The sequence below is a fragment of the Gopherus flavomarginatus genome, chromosome 4 (assembly GCF_025201925.1).
Source record: "Gopherus flavomarginatus isolate rGopFla2 chromosome 4, rGopFla2.mat.asm, whole genome shotgun sequence".
In the NCBI taxonomy this organism is placed as follows: Eukaryota; Metazoa; Chordata; order Testudines; family Testudinidae; genus Gopherus; species Gopherus flavomarginatus.
This window is the reverse complement of record NC_066620.1, coordinates 46,327,807-46,346,448: the sequence shown is the minus strand read 5'-3', so window position 1 is coordinate 46,346,448 and position 18,642 is coordinate 46,327,807. Positions and strand designations below refer to the sequence as shown.

At 47.3% G+C, this 18,642-nt stretch overlaps 1 protein-coding gene across 4 annotated transcripts in view; it reads left to right on the top strand.

Moving 5' to 3' along the window:
- The window catches only part of LPGAT1 (lysophosphatidylglycerol acyltransferase 1), a 947,911-nt gene that overhangs the window by 182,377 nt on the left and 746,892 nt on the right, over positions 1–18,642 (top strand). Inside the window, exons 9-10 of one of the 4 annotated variants that reach the window (XR_007774160.1) lie at positions 12,022–12,135; positions 17,037–17,131. The exons of 2 other annotated variants lie outside the window; for them this stretch is intronic. Coding sequence is in view for 1 of the 2 variants with exons in the window: in XM_050951898.1 (XP_050807855.1) it covers positions 17,037–17,173; positions 17,538–17,606 (206 nt within the window). In the remaining variant the exon portion in view is untranslated. Of the gene's footprint in view, positions 1–12,021; positions 12,136–17,036; positions 17,174–17,537; positions 17,636–18,642 lie in introns of those variants that run through there. One more of the 4 variants, XM_050951898.1, reaches the window with a different exon arrangement.

The following is an 18,642-nucleotide window of genomic DNA, read 5'->3' as shown; positions in this document are numbered from 1 at the left end:
TCCTTCTTGACAGCTACTCTGACAGCGGGGCAGGAGGGTGGGTATGGAATGGACATGGACAACACATCTCGAACAACAGTTGTGGTGAGTAACTGTTTTGTCTTCTTTGAGTGCTTGTTCATGTCAGTTCCAATCAGGTGACTCATAAGCCCAAGTTCAGGAAGCAGGTCAGAGTTGTCCACTCACTGGAGCACTGCTCGTCCGAAGGCTGCATCATCTCTGGCCTGCTGGGCAATCACATAATGTATGGTGAAAGTAGGTATGGAGGACCACATCACCGTTCTGCACATTTCCTGAGTTGGGACTTGTGCCAGGAATGCTGCTGAAGAAGCTTGTGTCCTAGTGGAGTGCTCTGTGAGTGGAGGGGCAGGCACCTCTGCCAGGTTATAGCATTCATGGATGCAGGATGTGATCCACAAGGAAATTCATTGGGAGGAGACTGGAACACCCATCATCCTGTCTGCCACGGCCACAAACAGGTGAATGGACATGCGGAATGGTTTCATTCTTTCAATGTAAAAGGCTAGCGCTCCAATGAGTGAAGCCTCTACTCCCTGCTATTCAAGTGCGGCTAAGGATAGAAGACTGGGAGGAAGATGGCCTGGTTGATGTGAAATTGGGAAACAACCTTGGAGGAAAGCTGGATGTGGCCTGAACTGAACTTTGTCCCTCTAGAACACAGTGTAAGGGGGCTCAGATACCCTCCTGGCTGAGGTTATCACTACCAGAAATGCCACCTTGCATGACAGGTAGAGCAGGGAACACATCATCAGCAGTTTGAAGGATGGACCCATAAATTTGGAAAGGACCAGATTGAGGTCCCAGCTCGGGGCTGGTTGTGTGGATGTAGCCTGTCGAGACTTTTCAGGAAATGGCTGATCATAAGGTTGGCAAAGATTGTCTGGCCCTATGTGCCTGGATGGAAGGCAGAGATGGTGGCCAAGTAAACTCTTACTGATGACATGGACAGTCCTGCTGCTTGAAGTGGAGAAAGTAGTTCAGTATGAGTGGTATACAGGCGAGTATCGGGGATGAATGATGCTGCACCAACCAGACTGAGAATCTCTTCCAATTGGCAAGGAAGGTGGTCCTGATGGAGGGTTTCCTACTGCCAAGGAGGACTTGTCTAACTGGGTCCAAGCTGGAGAACTCCACGGGGTTCAGCTGTAGAGCTTCCATGCCATAAGTTGCAACGACTCAAGATTTGGGTGCTGGAGACAGCCATGATCCTGAGTTAAGTCCAGGAGGAGTGACTGGGGCTTCCATGGACATTTCCAGAAGAGATGGGTACTAGTGTTGGCAGTATCAAGCTGGAGCTATCAATATCACTGAAGCCTCTTCCCTCCGTATCTTGAGCACCTTATGAATGAGGGGGATGGGTGGAAAAGCGTAGAGAAGATGGCCTCCCCGTGGGAGGAGGAACACATCTGCAATGGAGCCCGGGCTGTGGTTCAGGAAGAAGACAACAGGAAGTGCCAGCAGTTTTACGTGTGGCAAACAGGTCCACCTGGGGAAAGCCCCACCATTGGAAGATGGAGTTCGTGATGTCTGGGCATAGGGACCTCTCATGGCATGAAAAGACCTGCTGAGACAGTCCACCAACTCATTCTGTACTCGCAGGAGGTATGATGCTTGCAGGTGTATTGAATGAGCTACACAAAAGTCCCACAGCATGAGGGCTTCCTGGCACAGGGAGGGAGAAGCGTGCACTCCTCCATTTGTTGATATAGAACATCGCCATGGTGTTGTCTCATGACTGATACACATCTCCCTGTTAAGTGGGCTTGAAAAGTCTGGCATGCCAGGTGCACCACTCAATTTTCTGACACTGATGTGGAGAGCGAGTTCCACCTGAGACCAGAGGTCTTGTGTCCTAATGTCTCCCAGATGTACTCCCCAGCCCAAGGCTGATGTGTCCATCACTAGCGAGAGGGATGACTGAGGACCCGTGAAGAGGACCCCTGCACACACTACCTGGGGGTCGAGCCTGGAGGGAGTCGAGGACCAGGCGAGGCAGAGACACGACCCTGTCCAAAATACCCCGAGCCAGCTGATACATTAAGGCTAGCCATGATTGGAGAGGCCAGAGTCTGAACCTGGCGTGTTGCACAACATATGTACAAGAGGCCATGTGTCCTAGAAATTTCAGGCAATTCCTTGCTGTGGTGGTGGGAAACTGCCTGAGACTAAATGTCGCTGCCCAGGGCCTGGAAGCAAGGTATGCCCTGGCTATATATGTCGAGTCCAGGACTGGATGAAAGGCCCAGGGGGAGTCCAAAAGGGCCACTGTGCCAGGGGCTGCCACTGTGTGGGCCATGGTGCCAGGTAAGGGTGCCGGTCTCGTGATGACCTGGACTGTCTCCTTCTGCTCCTATGAGATCGATAGGAGTCAGACTCAGAGGTCTCTGAAAAGGAGGACCATGGAGGATTGGTACTTCAAGGCGCCAAGGGTCCGCGCCAGGGCTCGGGGACTGACAAGGCTGCTGACCCTGTTCTGGCACTGGGGAGCGGTGCACTGGGGATGGAGAATGCTGGGACATCATTGCAGGTTTTCCCCTTGACAGTGCCAGGGGAGCGACCGGTGCTGGCGACCTCTCCCGTCTAGGCGGGGAGAATGGTGCCATGAGCTGGAGCAGGTCCCAAACTGCCTTAAATGCCTCCAGGGTCAGCAGGAGGTGTAGTTGTCGGCTCGGCCTTGGCGAGCGAGAAGGGTCTGGACTCTACCACCCTTCCACAGGGTCAGGAATTGATGCGACCATCTCTGGCAGTGGGGCTAAAGTAGTGTGGCTCGACTTGGGTCTCACAACGGCTGGCTCCTTGGGTCTAGCTGCTGGGGGGAGGTTGAATGACCTCTCTCCGGCCTTCTCTTCCTTTGCAGCACCAGCGATTGAGTCCAGTGCCTGCTTGTGGCATGCAAGCTGTGAGTGCAGCCATGATGGTGCTGAGAGTCCTTGTCTTTACTCAGCACCAATCCCCATGCCAATGGTGCTGGGGCCCTGCGTTCTGAGGAGGAGGTACTCGGTGCTGTGTCCGCCGACCCAGGATCAGACTGGGGCCAAAGTGCTGCTTCCATTAGTAGGATCTTCAGGCACTGATCTCTATCTTTCAGTGTCCCAAGGTGAAACACCCTGTAGATCCTACAGTGATCCTTTTGATGGCTCTCCCCCAATCAGGAAGTGTGAGGATCGCTTCTGGGCATACACTTCCCACAGACCTCACAGGCTTTGAAGCCAGGAGATCCTGGCATGCCCTAGTGCCAGGATAGCGCTGGAGGGGAAACCTCTCCAAAGAAAACTTAAGAATGAAGTAAAGTATTAACTACTTAACACTAACTACAGAACTAATGAACTATATACAAACGTCCAAATTCACTTGTCATGACAAGACCAAGGGAAAGTTCCAGCTAACCATCACTGGTGGTAAGAAGGAATTGAGGGGGTGGCGGGTAGGTAGGGCCCTATATTGAGCGCTATGATGGCACCACTCCAGGGGACACCCAGACCAACCCAACAGATACTGCTAGGGGAAAATCTTCCAGCTGCTGTGCACACACCTGATTGGAACTGACATGAACAAGCACTCGAAGAAGACGAGGGCATTGGAGTGGGATGTGGAAGAACGGAGTTCAATTCCAGCTCTGCACCTGGCCTTGTGTGTGATCCTGGGTAACCCACTTCCCCTCTCTGTGCCCTGCTCCACCTCCCACTTTGTCTGTCTGGTCTATTAATATGGTGAGCTCATCAGAGCAGGGACTGTCCACTATGTAAACAGAATGGAGCCCCAACCCTTACTGGGCTCTAGGTGCTATTGCAATGTAAGTAAGAAATACTCATAACCTAAATTCATAGGGAATTATTTAGCAGAAAGTGGTCTGGATTTTCAGAGGTGTTGTGCACATAAAGCTTCCAGTCCTGGGTGCTGAGAACCTCTGAAAATCAGGCAACTCTTATTTAGATGCTCAGGTAGGAATTTAAATGTCTAATGTTAAACATCAGTGTTTGACAATGTTTTGCTTCTTTTGCCATGTGTACAGAGCAAGAGAAGTTCATTCATTCATTGAAAAGGAAACACCCATTGGAAACTGACTCCTGTCTGTTCTCCATTTGTCAGTTTCCACCACAATAGAAGTTCATGTTAAATCTTTTCTTCTCTCCTCCTCCCCTAATGTGCTGAATAGGAACTTCATGGAAAACATCTTGCATTAAAAAACCCCAAGACCTCAGTTACATCCCCAATAAGAGATCACATGGGGATTTTGGTGGAGAAGCTTATGCTATGCTAGTTCATAGCTGCTGAGTGAGTGAGTTTTATGTAGTGGCTTTGTCTACTGAAGTCAAATGCTATGGTGTCTATACATTAATTCCTGGACCACCCTCAACACATAAAAGTTAAGAGATGTCTTTAGATCATCTGGTCAGTGTAGGATTGTGGGTACTGAAATCTTCTGGTACAGCGTCAAAGGGCTGGTCCTAGAACACAACTTGAGTGACTGGACTGTTCACTGGGGATCATGTGGAACAACTGCTCTTGTTGCATAAGGATGTAGGGTGTGACTACAGGGATTAAAGATCATCCTCTGTCTTGCAATGTGGAGCTTGGGATGGAAAGCAGAACAGGGCACTGCAGATTGCTGCAGACAGTGATGCTGAATAGTGTTCAACCCTGAGTAAATAAAAATACCTTTATTATCACTACATTCAAGCTCTGTGCCTTACTGAGAAGGCCACCACAGGACTCTTGGTAGGTGTCAAAGAGGAAGCAGCCAGCCTGAGCCCCTCCACTGCCACCATTGCTGCCTTATGGCCCCTGTGTCCCCCTTCAAAGGGCTGAAATGGAGGGTAGATGATCTGCATAGTCATAGAGCTACCCTTCCTGGTCCACCATCAAGCTCACCCTGAGCTGTAGTGTGGGGAGCCCTCCTGTAACACAGCTGGTACACAGAGTGTAGAATGTCTGCCTGTGATCCTAGCATCTTCCCAGCCCACACTCACTAGTTCCCTGGTGCTTGGTGGACCCTGCACCTGTGGACGATGGGGAGTGGATGATGAGTGAAGAAGAGTTTGTTGGAAAGAGGTCTCGTTCTGATGTCATTTTGAAATGACCTGGAGTTGAAATTGCAAATTCTTGTTGTTAAATTCTCCAGCCTATTCCATAAACTCTGGAATATAACTAATTAATAGAATCATCACCACCCCCAGCAGAGAGAGCACATTAACTGCATGAACTCTCAGGACATCAGAATTAGCAGATCACAGAAAATGAGGTGGAGGATGCTGAGAAATGTAATTAGCAAATTCTAATGAAGTCAACCAAGAAAGGGCTTTATGCACTCACAAGCATTAGGAGGTTAGCTCATTGCCTTGGGGAACTCAGACTAGGCAGCTTCTCCCAGAGATTATGCAATGGGGATGCTTCCTTGGGGACCAGTAGGAAATGAGCTTTGGAGTTTGTATTTATTGAACCTAATGCAGCCTTTGAATCAAGTGATCCCATAACTAGTGGTGCAGCCCAGCACCCAGAGCTCTGTCATTTTGGCTGGAGTTCTAGATCTGTGTGAAGGGTTTTTCCCCTACAGAAATTCTGCACCTACTTCTAATAACCTCTTTCCAGCAAGGTTTCTTTTCTTTTAACCCTTGATAAACCATGGGCTGCCAAAACATTGACCTTTGAGTTTCAGAGCCATGTGGCTGCCCTCTCTCGTTTAGTTAACCAGAGGGGGATAGACTTAACTGAAAAGTTGACAAAACAGCATGGCAGGGGCTCTGAAAACCAGCAATGTTTACAGTCTGTCAAAATCTCTTTAGACTTTGCCCCTTTCCTTGGGGAAATAATCAGAATCCAGACCTGAATCTCAGGCCTAGCTCCAATTATAAATTTTTCTCTTCTTCCTGAAACCAGGGAGAAGCCTCCTCTTGGGATCCTCAGATAGAAAAGGAAAAATCTTTGGCTGACCAGGCCTCCTCAGATTGCAAGGCTTGGAGCCCAAAAATCATGTCTTAATCTGCCCTTGAGTTCACCTTTAGGACTCCAAGGGTATGTAAGGCATCTGCTGGAAAATACCATGTAGTGCTATAGGAGCTAATTGGAGACTGAGGGCTTGTCCACATGATACAACATGCATTAGAGAGGATTTCTCAAGCACACCAATGTGCTATGCACTAACGGGTCTGTGTAGACCCTGCCGGCACACACTAGAAGTTCATAGTGCTGTTGAAACAGCGCTAGGTTGATGCACAGGATGGAATTTTGGTGTGTGCCAGACAGATATACATGGACCAATTAATGTGCAGCATACTTGTGCCCTTTAGAAATCACACCCATCTAGTATGCGTTGCTATGCCATGTAGACAAGCTTCAAGATTCAGAGCAGTGACTGGTGCCACCAGTTGGAAAGACAGCATTACTGTGACTGTCCATACAGGACCCACTTTATCTTGAAATCCTCTACATTTAAAGGTAAGCAATAGTTTTCCTAAATTAGGGTTATCAGAGTTGATGGCTTATCAGGCCAATGCCCTGATAGGACTGAGTCTTGATCTTAGAGGGATTAGTTACATGCAGATGTAACACCGACAGACCCTGGTTGTCAGTGGGTGGAATCGAACCTGGGGCCTCTGAAGCTTAGCGCATGAGCTAAAAGACAACTAGCGCTTAGCTAAGGCTGTAGAGCAGACTCATCTAACTAAGTGGTCTTGGTGCCACTAGATGGAACAGACCACCACACCCAGGTGTGTGGGTTACACAAAAACTAACATTCCATACAAGAGGTCTTGGAATAGGTACTCTACATATAGGGAAATAGATGCTAAAATGCAGGAAGACTTCTTTTCTGTTTGTCATTGAAGCAGCAAAACAGAAAGCTAAATCCTGCCTCTGCACTTGTAGAGTCAGAGGGGCGTTGGCAGGCTTGAAATCCTGCACAAGCAACACTGCATGCAATTTCCAAAGAGTAGTAGGATTTGGAATATGGTCAGCCACCACCTAAGGTATGGTCCACTGAGTCTGAAGTTTTGTCACTAGATCCTTGAATATAGGAACAGGACTACCTTCTGACATCAGTGGTACATGAGTCAAATCATCTTACCGATTTGGTGGGAGAGAAATGCACAGGGCAGGGGAAGTACAAATTACTTCCCTTTGAGTTTTGCAAAACTATTGGGAAATGTGACAGGAACACTAGCACAACAAAAGTATCAGAAAAAATGTTACTAAATCTGGCTCTTTTAATACTGTTTAGCAGTTTTCCAGGACTCTAACTACTTAGGCAGATCAGTAGAAGTATTTTCACAGCTAGGAAATTTTTCTAAGGATTGGCTGTGGACTAGTGATCAGAAAGGGAAACAACAAAACAAGACACCCTATACCTGTCTACAGAGCTAGCCATTTCAAATTTTATGTCTACATTCTGATCAGTGGAAGATGTGGGTGCTCAGATACTATATTGATAAGAGTTGGATAGAGAAAAATAGAGTAAATATTCAATTCTTTAATGATCATCCTTAGAATTTTTCTCCTCAAGTTGTAGAGCTACTGAAAATCTCTAAGTGTTAACAGAGCTAAAACTAGCTTTTGGAGGATGACATTTTATATGTCTTTTGGCTCAACTGGCATCACTTAAACCTGCAAAATCAGTCCCCAGATCATTACAGACTTTCAGTACTGTGTAAGGATTATGATCTGCTGCTAGTTTCAGAGGAGGTGTGAAAGTGAGGTTTCTGAAACTAAAAATTAAGTGTAGAGCTTTCCTAGTTCATATTGTACCTTTGGTATTTGTATTGCCCCATGTCATTTCCTATTTATGATGCCAATGATTTACTGTACAACAAGAGGATCTTAATTTTATTGAAGTCATTAAAATCAGAATTACCAATGATTCATCTGTTATTCATTAACAGGAAAACCACAATGTTTTTACATGGTTTAGTGGTGTTGTAGCCATGTTTGTCTTGTAATATTAGGACCTGAAGAAGAGCTCTGTGCAAGCTTAAAGCTGGTCTCTCACCAACAGAAGTTGGTCCAATAAAAGATATTACTTGACCCACCTTGTCTCTTTACATGGCATTATTCATTTGCTCATTTTTTCTTATGGGTGCGGACACAAGCAGTTTGTGCCTTGCTTTCTCCTCCCTGTGAAAATTAAGTTAGAGGCTGAGTTTTTCAAAGGAGATTAAGGGTGTTAAGCACCCAACTTCCATTGAAAGTCAGTAGCATTTGGGCACCAAGCTCCCTTAAGCCTGTTTGATGATCCAGACAAATATGATTAATGGGACCATACTGAGTGGAGGAATTATAATATGAGAAACTACTCTGTTCTAGAGAGACTCTAGACCTGAATCTGTGGCTATGTCTACACTGCAATCACAGGTGTGACTGTGGCACATATAGCTATAGCCAGACATAGCCACAGCTTCACTGCTATCATTATTCAAACTAGCTATATCCAAGCTAGCTCTGGTATGTCTACGTGTGCTGCAGTCACATCTCTGATTGCAGCATAAACATACCTACAGTGCTGATGTAATCCACCAGTCAGTCTGTGTTACACATCACCTTGTGTCCAATCCACAGAGGATATGGATCTGTTATAGCTCTCAGCTAATGAGACAGGTTTTCAATAAATATTTAGTTTTTTTAAATTTGTGTCTTACATCTATTCTAACATGTTCATGATTTAATTTCAATCTGAAACTCACAGGTATCCCATGTCTTGAAAAATCCACTATTAGGCCTATGCAGATAAACAGTGTTAGGACTGGAGAAGAACTAGTTGATATCTAGGATTAGAATCTAGACTTTCTGCTCGACAATACTCAAAGCAGAACTACTGCTCATGGGTTGCTATTTGAAAACAATGGTATATTGCAGGGTTTGTCTGTCAACATTTTGACTGAAAGAAAATATTCATCCATCTGACTCACTTTGAGGAGAAATAGTAAAGTGCCATCCAGTGGAAATTTGGTATAGCTGCAACATGACTAATAAAATCACAATGTAGTACTATCTGGGTAAGCTTTGAGAATCTGATTCAAGCCATTGTGTTTAGCACCTGTGGCCAAGATGTTCCGAAATAGAAGTCCTAAGTTAGGCTCTTAAATCCATTTTTAGACACCCAAATAAATGGTGTGATTTTCAAAAGAATCAAGCACCACTAAAGTCATGGCAACTGCTGGGTGCTCAATGCTTTTGAAAGTAGGGACACTTAGTTTGATTTTAGGCACTCATTTTTTAAAATATTGGTATTTAACTTTAAGGATCAGTGGCCTAGTACAATACTAACCAAAGTTAATTGGAGTCATTCCATTGTCTTCAGCTGACATTGGATAAGTCTCCAAATTCTGCCCCCAGTTGCATTTGTACATTAAAAGAGAGACACTGTCAGGCCAAATTTGTCCCCATATTTATAAAACCCAAGTTCAATATGAATGTTTCCATTATTTAAAAAATACAAATAAGCCAGTTTTTAAATTATAATACCTAGCTCTCATAGTGCTTTTCATCAATAGATCTCAGAGAGGTTTACAAAGGAAGTCAATATTATTATCCCCATGTTAAAGAAATCTCTCACTTTTAATAATCAAAGGCTTTTTTAAAAACATACTTTTATGAAAAATATTTGGCCAAAGTTCTGCTCTCAGCAGTGTCCCTTTAAAACAACTTGCAATTGCCTATAACTTTGGACATTATTTTTGGTGCTCAGTGTTGAAAGAACAAGATGGTGGGACTGCAATGATGGCACAGTGCAGACCACGTTAGAAGATGATCAACCAGGGATAGAACAGATCCACTGAAGCCATCCAATAATTGTTCTATTCCTCCTTTCTTTCAAGTGTTGTTTTGCTTTTTCCTTTAGTTTCCTTTGTTTAATTTCTGCTTCATATTTTCTTTCAAGTGAAAAAGAAACTTCTTTCGTAAATTCAGAAGATCTGAGACTGCTCCTGTGGAGGCAAAACATGGGAATTCTGCTCCATGAAGCATTTTGAGCACTGAGCAGTGCTTTGTCATATGCTAGATATCTATTTAGAGATATCTAGATGTATATATGGTATCTATGATATGTTAGTTTCAGTAATTAGAGTTTATGAAACTTTATAGTTTAAATTTAAAGAATATTAATTTATAGTGGGGAGCAAAGATAGAAGCTTAGACACAAAGCAGCTGACACAACTTAGAAATATTTAAAGAATATCCTGACTTTCAAAAGACCTGTCTGGGTATAAAATAAAAGTTTGTTGTGGCTTCTTCTGCACTAAATCAGGTCTTTTGTTATGGCTTAGGGCCTAATTGTTAGATATACTGAGTACCTGGAATTCCTCTTTGAGTCCATAGGAGTTGCAGGTGGTCAGAAGTTTGCAGTATCAGACCCTTTGTGTAGTAGGCTTGCAGGGCTGAATGACTTTTGTGACAAAGCTCCAACCTTATCTCAGTGGTTCCCACACTTCCAGGTAGATTACATTAACCTCAGAGGCTCACTATGATCCTCCATGTAGGGCTTCTCTTTAGAGGCAAGGGTCATATCCTACTGAGCCATTTTCATCATAAGCCAGCAAGGGAGGTGGAAAGAAGCAACCTTCTCTCACACAGTCTCTGTTTTTTCACTCTTTAATTAATTATGGGGGAGGGGGAAGGACACCACAGGCCCACCCTCTACTCCAGGCTCCAGCCCCTAATAGGAGCAGCTATTGGTAGCTGACCTTTTGAAACAGGACAAGTACAATTCCCTGGGCCTCTTCTCCACAGCAGCCCTCACTTACTCAATATCTACTTTACCCTTACCTCAGGGCCTCCTTCCTTGTGCCTGATAGGGTTTGTACTACCCAGTTTCTCCAGCATCACAGCCTTCTGCTACTGTTCCTTTCACATGCATCTCCCTGACTAACTGGGAGGCTTTTGACTAGTTCCAGCCAGCCCTGATTGGCTTCAGGTGTCCCAATCAACCTAGCTATCTCCACTGCTTTCTGGAATGATCTTAATTGGTCCCAGGTGTCTTGATTAACCTGGAGCAACTGCCGTTTGGTTACCATAGTAACAGGGATTTGTTTAGCCTGTTCTTCACTACTTTCCTATAGCCATCTGGCCTTTGTAATGAAAATAGCACCTACATGTTAATGTGTATCACCGTAACTGCTCCAAACTCATCAAGAATAAGGCAAACAAATTGTAATTAGCCTACAACTGAACTTTCTGGTGTTATTTCTGTAGTGCCCTAGGTGTGCATGCAAGCACCATCAATTCCTGGAGACAGTGTTACAGCAGAGTTGGCAGAACGAGGGGGCAAGAGGTGATTGGGCAAGCTCTTGGGTAGTTCTGTTTACTGTATATTGAGTCTGAATCTCCTCTCATTTACTTGTGTATAACTCAGGAAGTACTCCACTGCAGTCACTGGAGTTATCCTGGTATAAGAAAGGTGGTAGGGGTGAAAGCTCAGTGGTGGGCTGTGACCATTGGGACAGAGCTAGGTGTGACCCTGGAGACAAAGCTATGTGTGTATGTATGTTTGTGAGTGGGTATTAGTGGTTGGTCTGGTCCTGGGCAACTTTAGCATGGATGCCTGGGTTCATCTGCACCCACAGAAATCATAAAACCAAGGGTGCACAAACAAGCAAACATACACCTCATTCAGCCTAGATGGGAGACCCTGAGGTGGGGGGTCATGGTGTGTGGGAGAGCAGGCCTGCCCCACACTCACCCGGTGGTAGTGGTTCCTATTCTGTGCAGCTGAGCCCAACTCCCCACTCCAGGCATTGCACCAGTTTGCAACACCACTCACTCAAATTTGGCCTGATCAGGTCAAACCTGAGCAGTGTTTTGACCAACCCCATGTGACAGGTCACAACGTCTGGAGCAGGGAGTTGGGCCCCATCCCCGTGGGGAGCCACCGCTGCTATAGGCTATCAGAAGACCTGCCGTTTTCTATTCCTGGCTTTGGGATCATGAGCAAGTCTCTTCACCGCTGGGTGCCTCCGTTTCCCCAACTGTCAAATAGAGCTAATCAAGGTTTTGTTTGTTCTCTCCATTTTACAGGGTGGGAAACTGAGACACAGTTGGGACTTGTCTACACTACAGGTCTGTAGTGCATTTGTAAGCTGCTGACCCCCACATGTTGTTCAGAGCCTATGGACAACACAGCTCCTAAAGGTGTGTTTCTACTGTGCTTATCCCCTATGTACCAGGAGGGTTGGACAGCCCTTTCTCATTGTGCTGTGGGGAGCAGGTCCTGGGTACTAAGGGTCCGAAGAAGCTCTCAAGGACTAATTTTTTAAAATAATGTTTATCAATGAATTGGGAGAAAACATACAATCACTGCTGATACGATTGGTGGGTGACAAAATACTGGCAGAGTGGTAATTACTGATGAGGAGAGGGCAGTGATACAGAGCGATCTGGGTCATTCAGCAAACTGGACCCATTCAAAGAAAACCAGTTTGACCGGAGGCAAATGCATGGTCCTATACCTAGCAATGAGGCATGCCAGCCACACCTCCAGAATGGGGAAGTGTACTTAGGTAAGCAGCGACTCTGAAAAGGATTTAGGGGCCATAGTGGAGAAGCCACTCAACATGAGCTCCCAGTGTGATGCTGTGGTGAACAGGGTTAAAGCCATCCTTAGACATAGGAGCAGAGCCATGAGTAGGATAGGGAGGTGACACAGCATCAGTGAGACTGATATTGGAATACGGCATCCGGTTTTGGTGTCCTCATTTGAAAAAGATGTTGAGAAATTAGAGCTGGGGCAGCAAAGAGCCACTAAATGTTCTGAGCGCTGGAGAAAAATACCTTCTAGTGAGCTATTGAAAGAGCTCAACCTATTTAGCTTATCAAAAGAAAATTGAAAGTTGACTTCATAGAAGTGTTGAAGTGCCTTAATGGAGAGAAAATTTTGGGTATTAAAGGGCTCTTTAATGTAGCAGAGAAAGGCATAACAAGACCCAATGGCTGGAAGGTGAAAAGAGACAAATTCATATTAGAAATAAGGCACAAATATTCAACAGCGAGGATGATTCACCACTGGAACAAGCTACCAAGGAAAGTGGTGGATTTTCCATCTCTTGACATCATTTAATGAAGACTAAATGCCTTTCTGGAATGAGTTTGCCCAAAAAAGTGGCTATTGTGGTATACAGGAGGCCTGTGATATGCAGGGGTTCAGCTTAGATTCTCTAATGGTCTCTTCTGGCCATAAAGTCTACTGATTTCTGAAAAACTGAGTGTAGCATTGGGAGCAGCCTCTGATATTTTACTGTCTGGCTGGCTTGCTTCCTAGGATGAACACTCATTAAGTGGGGTGATCCACAGGGAGTAGCTCAAACCTCCAAAGTGTCTGGCCAGCAGCAGGACATTAGCACTGCAGGGGAGGGGTCGGTGTGGCAGTGACATCACAAAGGCCTTTTGCAGGACCTCAGCCTATTGGTCAAAGGTGGTGAGGAAGTGGTGACCTCACAGAGAGATGCCGACATCAGCCAGGCAGGACAGGGGAGCAGGACCAGGGAAACCTTGGAGACTCGTGTGGCTTTGCTTCAGCAAGTCTCCTTCTTGAGGTCTCTCTTTGAGGACTGAGAGAATATTAGGGTTCACGTACGTGAGCACCAGAAGGAACCTCTTTCGAGTTTTCTCCTTTCCTTTGACTGATTTTACTAGAAAACAGATGTCCCTGTTTAGAAGGTAAGATCCTCAGAGGGGTTTGGAACCTGTTCGGTCTGATCCATCTGGTGCCAGCTGAATTCTAGGCATGGAAAACACTAGCTTAAGGTGGCAGAATTTTATTCCCCACCAAGGATTTTGTCCTTTAGAATCACTGGGGACATTGGGGTTTGTCCATTTTGTTTTACCTTTTCCTCTATCCCTCCCTCCTTTCTCTTCATCTCTTACTTCTTTTGTCCTTTCCCCTGTTCCTCTCCCACCACCAGGAGACGGGTGTGTGTGTGTGGGGGGGGGTGCTCTGCAGCTCCCATTGTGAGAGGTCCACCCAAAAATGTGGGGTTGAAATAGTGCTCAGACAGTGATCCCCACTGGTGACCTGGGCCATCCTTTGGGCACTCTGCTGAGAACCCTCAGCCACCCGCCCCTCAGTCTCTACCCTGATTGGCTGAGCAGGGTATTATTGACAGGGAGGAGACTCAGGTCCTTGTTGTTCTCTTTTAAGACCAAGTAAATAAGTCATAACCAGTCATATGTTTGACAAATTTTGCTGCTTCTCTGCATTAATTGTCTCTGAGCAGTTCATGATTGTCTCTAACATTCCAGTTCTCCTAAAATACTTGCTCAATAATTACAATGAACTGTTGGTCTGGAGCTCATTTGAGAGCGCTTTACTGAGGTCATTCAATGTATGAAATTCAAGAGCCAATGGTTAGTTTGAAAGTCGGGGCTCTTGGGTTCTGTTCCCAACTCTGCCATTGACTGGCTGTGTGACCTAAAACAAGTCAATTCTCCTTTCTCAGCCTTAGCTTCTCCTTCTTTCAAGTAGGGATAACAACCTGCTCCTACCTACCTCACGGTGGGTGGAGGATGGGGATCCGTTGGAGAGTGTCACTAAGAGCAGTGCATAATATGAGGTGTCCTGTCACGTTTACTCAGATCAGATTATGACATAATAGAATAGCTGAAATATTCTATTTTATTTTATTTGTATTGTATTATTTTGAAATTATTACGAGCAGCAACTACTTAGCTCAGACTGAAACATCTTATCTAATTTTCGAGATCTAAGTGTCTCCTCTCTGTGTGCGATGAGACAATTTAACACACAGTGACAAACAGGAGATGCTTTTGTTTTGCAACAAAATATTTTTGCAAAGAATGTTCATCCCACTTGTTATGATTTCAAGAAACAAACTGGTTGAAACAAACTGAATAGGATTTTCTGACAGAAACGCTTTCAGTGAAATTTCCCCACCATCTCGATTCCTGGGCTCTATCCCTGCCTCTGGGGGGTTTGTTGTCTGTTAGAACAGGACTCAGGATTGGTGGCTTCTCTTTCTGGCTCTGCCACCGCCTTGCTGTGTAGGCCCTTGGGTAGGTCACTTCCATTCTCTGTATCTCAGGTTCCCCATCTGTCCAATGTAGGGCTGCCCGGTTGCGGGGGGGCAAGTGGGGCAATTTTCCCCAGGACCCGGGCCCTACAGTCTCCCCACGAGAGTTTTTCAGGGCCCCTGGAGCGGGGTCCTTCACTTGCTCCATGGGCCCCGGAGCTTCTTCTGCTCCGGGTCTTCAGCGGCAATTCAGCGGCAGGGAGGTCCTTCTGCTCTAGGACCTGCCACCGAAGTGCCCCAAAGACCCGCGGCAGGGGGTCCTTCTGCCCCAGGACCCGCCGCCAAAGTGCTGGGTCTTCGGTGGCAATTCGGCAGCAGGAAGACCCCAGGTCCCCTGAATCCTCTGGGCGGCCCTGGTCCCACGGGAACAGGACAATTCTTGAGCTCTGGGCAGCCATGAGCCTGGATGAGACAAGGGGTGTTAAAGCCCTCTTGTCAAGAAGAAAGGGGAGTTTCACGGTGTTTAGCACCAAGGAATTCTAAACTTTGCTAAAGTGTTTAGTCTGTGGAAACAAGAAATGGTCAGGGCCAAATTTTAATCATTGTCTTTTTTAAAGCCCATTCAGGGGTGTGAGTCCCACTCTTTTGGGTACCTGGGGTTCTTTACCAGGAGGAGAGAAGAAGTTCCTGCCTCCATTTTTGTGGCAGTGCCCAGTGCCCCAGTTCTCATCTGAGATCCCTGAAAAAGAACATCTTCCCGTCCATTAACAAGACAGTACCTATCTTTAAAAGGGGAACAAAGAGAACCCTGGGACTTACAGACTAGCCAGCATCACTTCCATATCTGGAAAGATCCTGGAACACATTATTAAACAATCAAATTGTCAGCACCTACAGGATAATTTGGTTCTTAGGACTAGTGAGCATGGATTGGTCAAGAACAAATCATTCCAGACTAATCCTATTTCCTTCTTTAACAGGGTTACGGGCCTAGTGGAGGAGGGTAAACAGTAGATGTGGTCTATCTGGGGGTTAATAAGGCTTTTGACACAGTTCCATAGGACATTCTCACAAGCAAATGAGGGAAATGTGGTCTAGATGCAATTAGTATAATGTCGGTGCACAGCTGGTTGAAAGCCCACACTCCAGGAGTCCTTCTCCATGTTTGGCTGTCCAATTGAGAGGGTGTACCTAGTGGGTCTGGCAGGGATAAGCCCAGAGTCCAGTACTATTCATTATTTTAATTAATGATTTGGAAAATGGAGTGGAGAGTATGCTTCTAAAATCTGCAGATGACACCAAGCACTTTGGAGCACAGGATTGGAATTCAAAATGCCCTTTACAAATTGGAGAATTGGTCTTCTTGAGCCAAACTCCATGGCTGGGCCCCTCTCTATAGACTCCATGGCTGGTACCTCTCTATAGTGAAACCCCAGAGCCAAACACTCCTCCTCCTGGGCAGTGCACTCTGACCTTTCATGGTCAGATGCCACTTAGCACTGTAAAGCAGCTTTTGCTGGGGGATTCTCCCAGCACTTTCCAATAGTGAGAAAGTATGAAATCCCCATTTGTCTGCTGGGGACAGAGCCATGGAGGGGGGGGCAAGTTGCCCAAAGTCCCACAGGGCAATAGAAAAACCAGCAATGGAACTCAGGAGTCCTGACTCCCAATCCCTTGGTCCAGTCACTACAGCAGAGCACATGCAAAGGCAGGGTGACCGGACATGAGGGCCTCGTTGTAATTGCCAGCTGTGTGAGGGAATGTGCAGCAGTGATTAGTGAAGGGGCCTGGAAATAAGGACTGCTGGGTCCCATCCATGGCTCTGACACTTGGTGTGACCCTGAGCCAGTAGCTTCCTCTCCCCAGGCCTGTTTCTCATCAGCAGGGTTGGGGTCGCAGTCCCTAAAGCCCAGGGGGGTTGGAAGGCTCCAGGAAGGTGTGTAAAGTGTTGGGATGTCAGGAGCTGGGAGGTGCTGTCACCCCCACACTAGGGAAGTGTTCTGCACCCCCTGCTGCTGGCTGAGTTTCTCCATCCCTTGACAATAAGACAGACTCTTGTTTTCACAGCTAGTCAATCGTCAGTGTCATCACCCTGCCTGCTGGCTGTGCAAGGTAACTCCTCAGGTCACCACCCTCTCCAGCCTGCCTTGGGCTTGCTGGCGACTCTGAACATCCGCCATCCATCGCTCCATCACCTAGAGCAAGTGAGTGGCATTAGGGTTCCCTGTCTGAATGGGGAGAGGCAGAAAGAGGGAAAGAATCTTTCCCAAAGGAGATTGGTTTGCAACCCACCCCCAGGAACCCCTGGCTCTCAGACTGGGGAGGGGCTTCTCCAGAGCCATCTGCAGTGTGTTTGGAAAGGTCCCAGCAATGGGGCTTCCAGCCTTTCCCTTGTGGGAGACCGTTCCCCAGGCTGAGAGTCTCTGAGCTGGGCCAGACCCTGTGAGCTGCTGAGCATGGAAATCAATGGGAAACAAGGGGGCCCTGGGCTTGCTATGCCTAGAGACTTTGATGTGGGGAATGGTTTCCCAGGAGAAGTCCGACTCCTGGATTCTGTTTCTTCTCTAGCCTGGGAGGAGTGTGGCCTGGGACGACAGAAGGGAGCTGCTTGTCCAATGTGACCGATGGTCTTTGTGACTGACCCCAGTGCTCAAAAAGGAGGAGACTCCCAGGCATTGCAGCACCAGGGATGATGAGGGGGAACGTTGGGACCAGATCATGCACTGAACTCCTGCCAGTGTATGGAGATTGCACTCCCTGCACCCCTGTGGGAGGAGGAGGAGCTGCTCTGGCTGGGGCAGGGATGGAGAGGGACCAAAAAGGCTGGTTAGTGAGAGGTTGCCTTGACCCCAGACTCACGCCTGTTCCCACTTGGTTCCAGGATGGGCAGGCTCCTGAGGATGTTCAGGAAGAAGGCTCTGCAGGTGGCTCCAGAGCCTGAGGGAAGCAGCTCCCATCTTCCCCAGGAGCAGAGTGGCCCCTCCGTCCCCGCTGGCAGGGAAGGAGCTCCCGACCGGGCTAGGAGGTGGAAGTGCCCAGCCTTCTGGCAGAGGAAACCCGCTCCCGGCGCAGACACTGAGGTGGGAGAGGCACTGGCCAGGCCGAAAAGGAGCTGGCCCAGGATGCGGCTAGACAGGCAGGATCCAGCCCAGGAGGGGAGCCGGGCAGGGTGGCTCTGGGGCTTGTTGTGTGGGAAGCACCAGCCCCAGGAGCCCAGCCCTGATTCCCAGCAGAAGGCATCGCCCTGCCCGGTCACTGAGGACCTTCCAGCCTCCCCAGGGCAGGAGGTGGAGGATCCCTGTCCCAGCACCAGCAGCTCGGCCCACTCCCCATGGAAGAACAGCAGCGCCTGGGACTCAGGCAGCAGCGAGGCCAATGGGCGCCGCTGCTTTGTTCCAGGTGAGGAGCCAGGCTGGGCTCAGGGAGGGGTGAGGAGGGGACTGTGAACACCCCAGGCCCAGGCCCTCGACCAGTGCTATGGGGGCGGGTTCCCAGCCCAGGTGTCTGGCCTGAGCCACGGGAACTCCACTGACACTAGTTGCTGCCACTTTGGTCCTTGATCCTCCAGTTGGGGGTGGGGGCAGGCACCTTCCAAGGAATCCAGGACAGTGTGTGGGGGGTCTTTTTGCTATGGGCTCCTGAAGGAGTTGGGGGCTAAAGGCATCACTGAGAG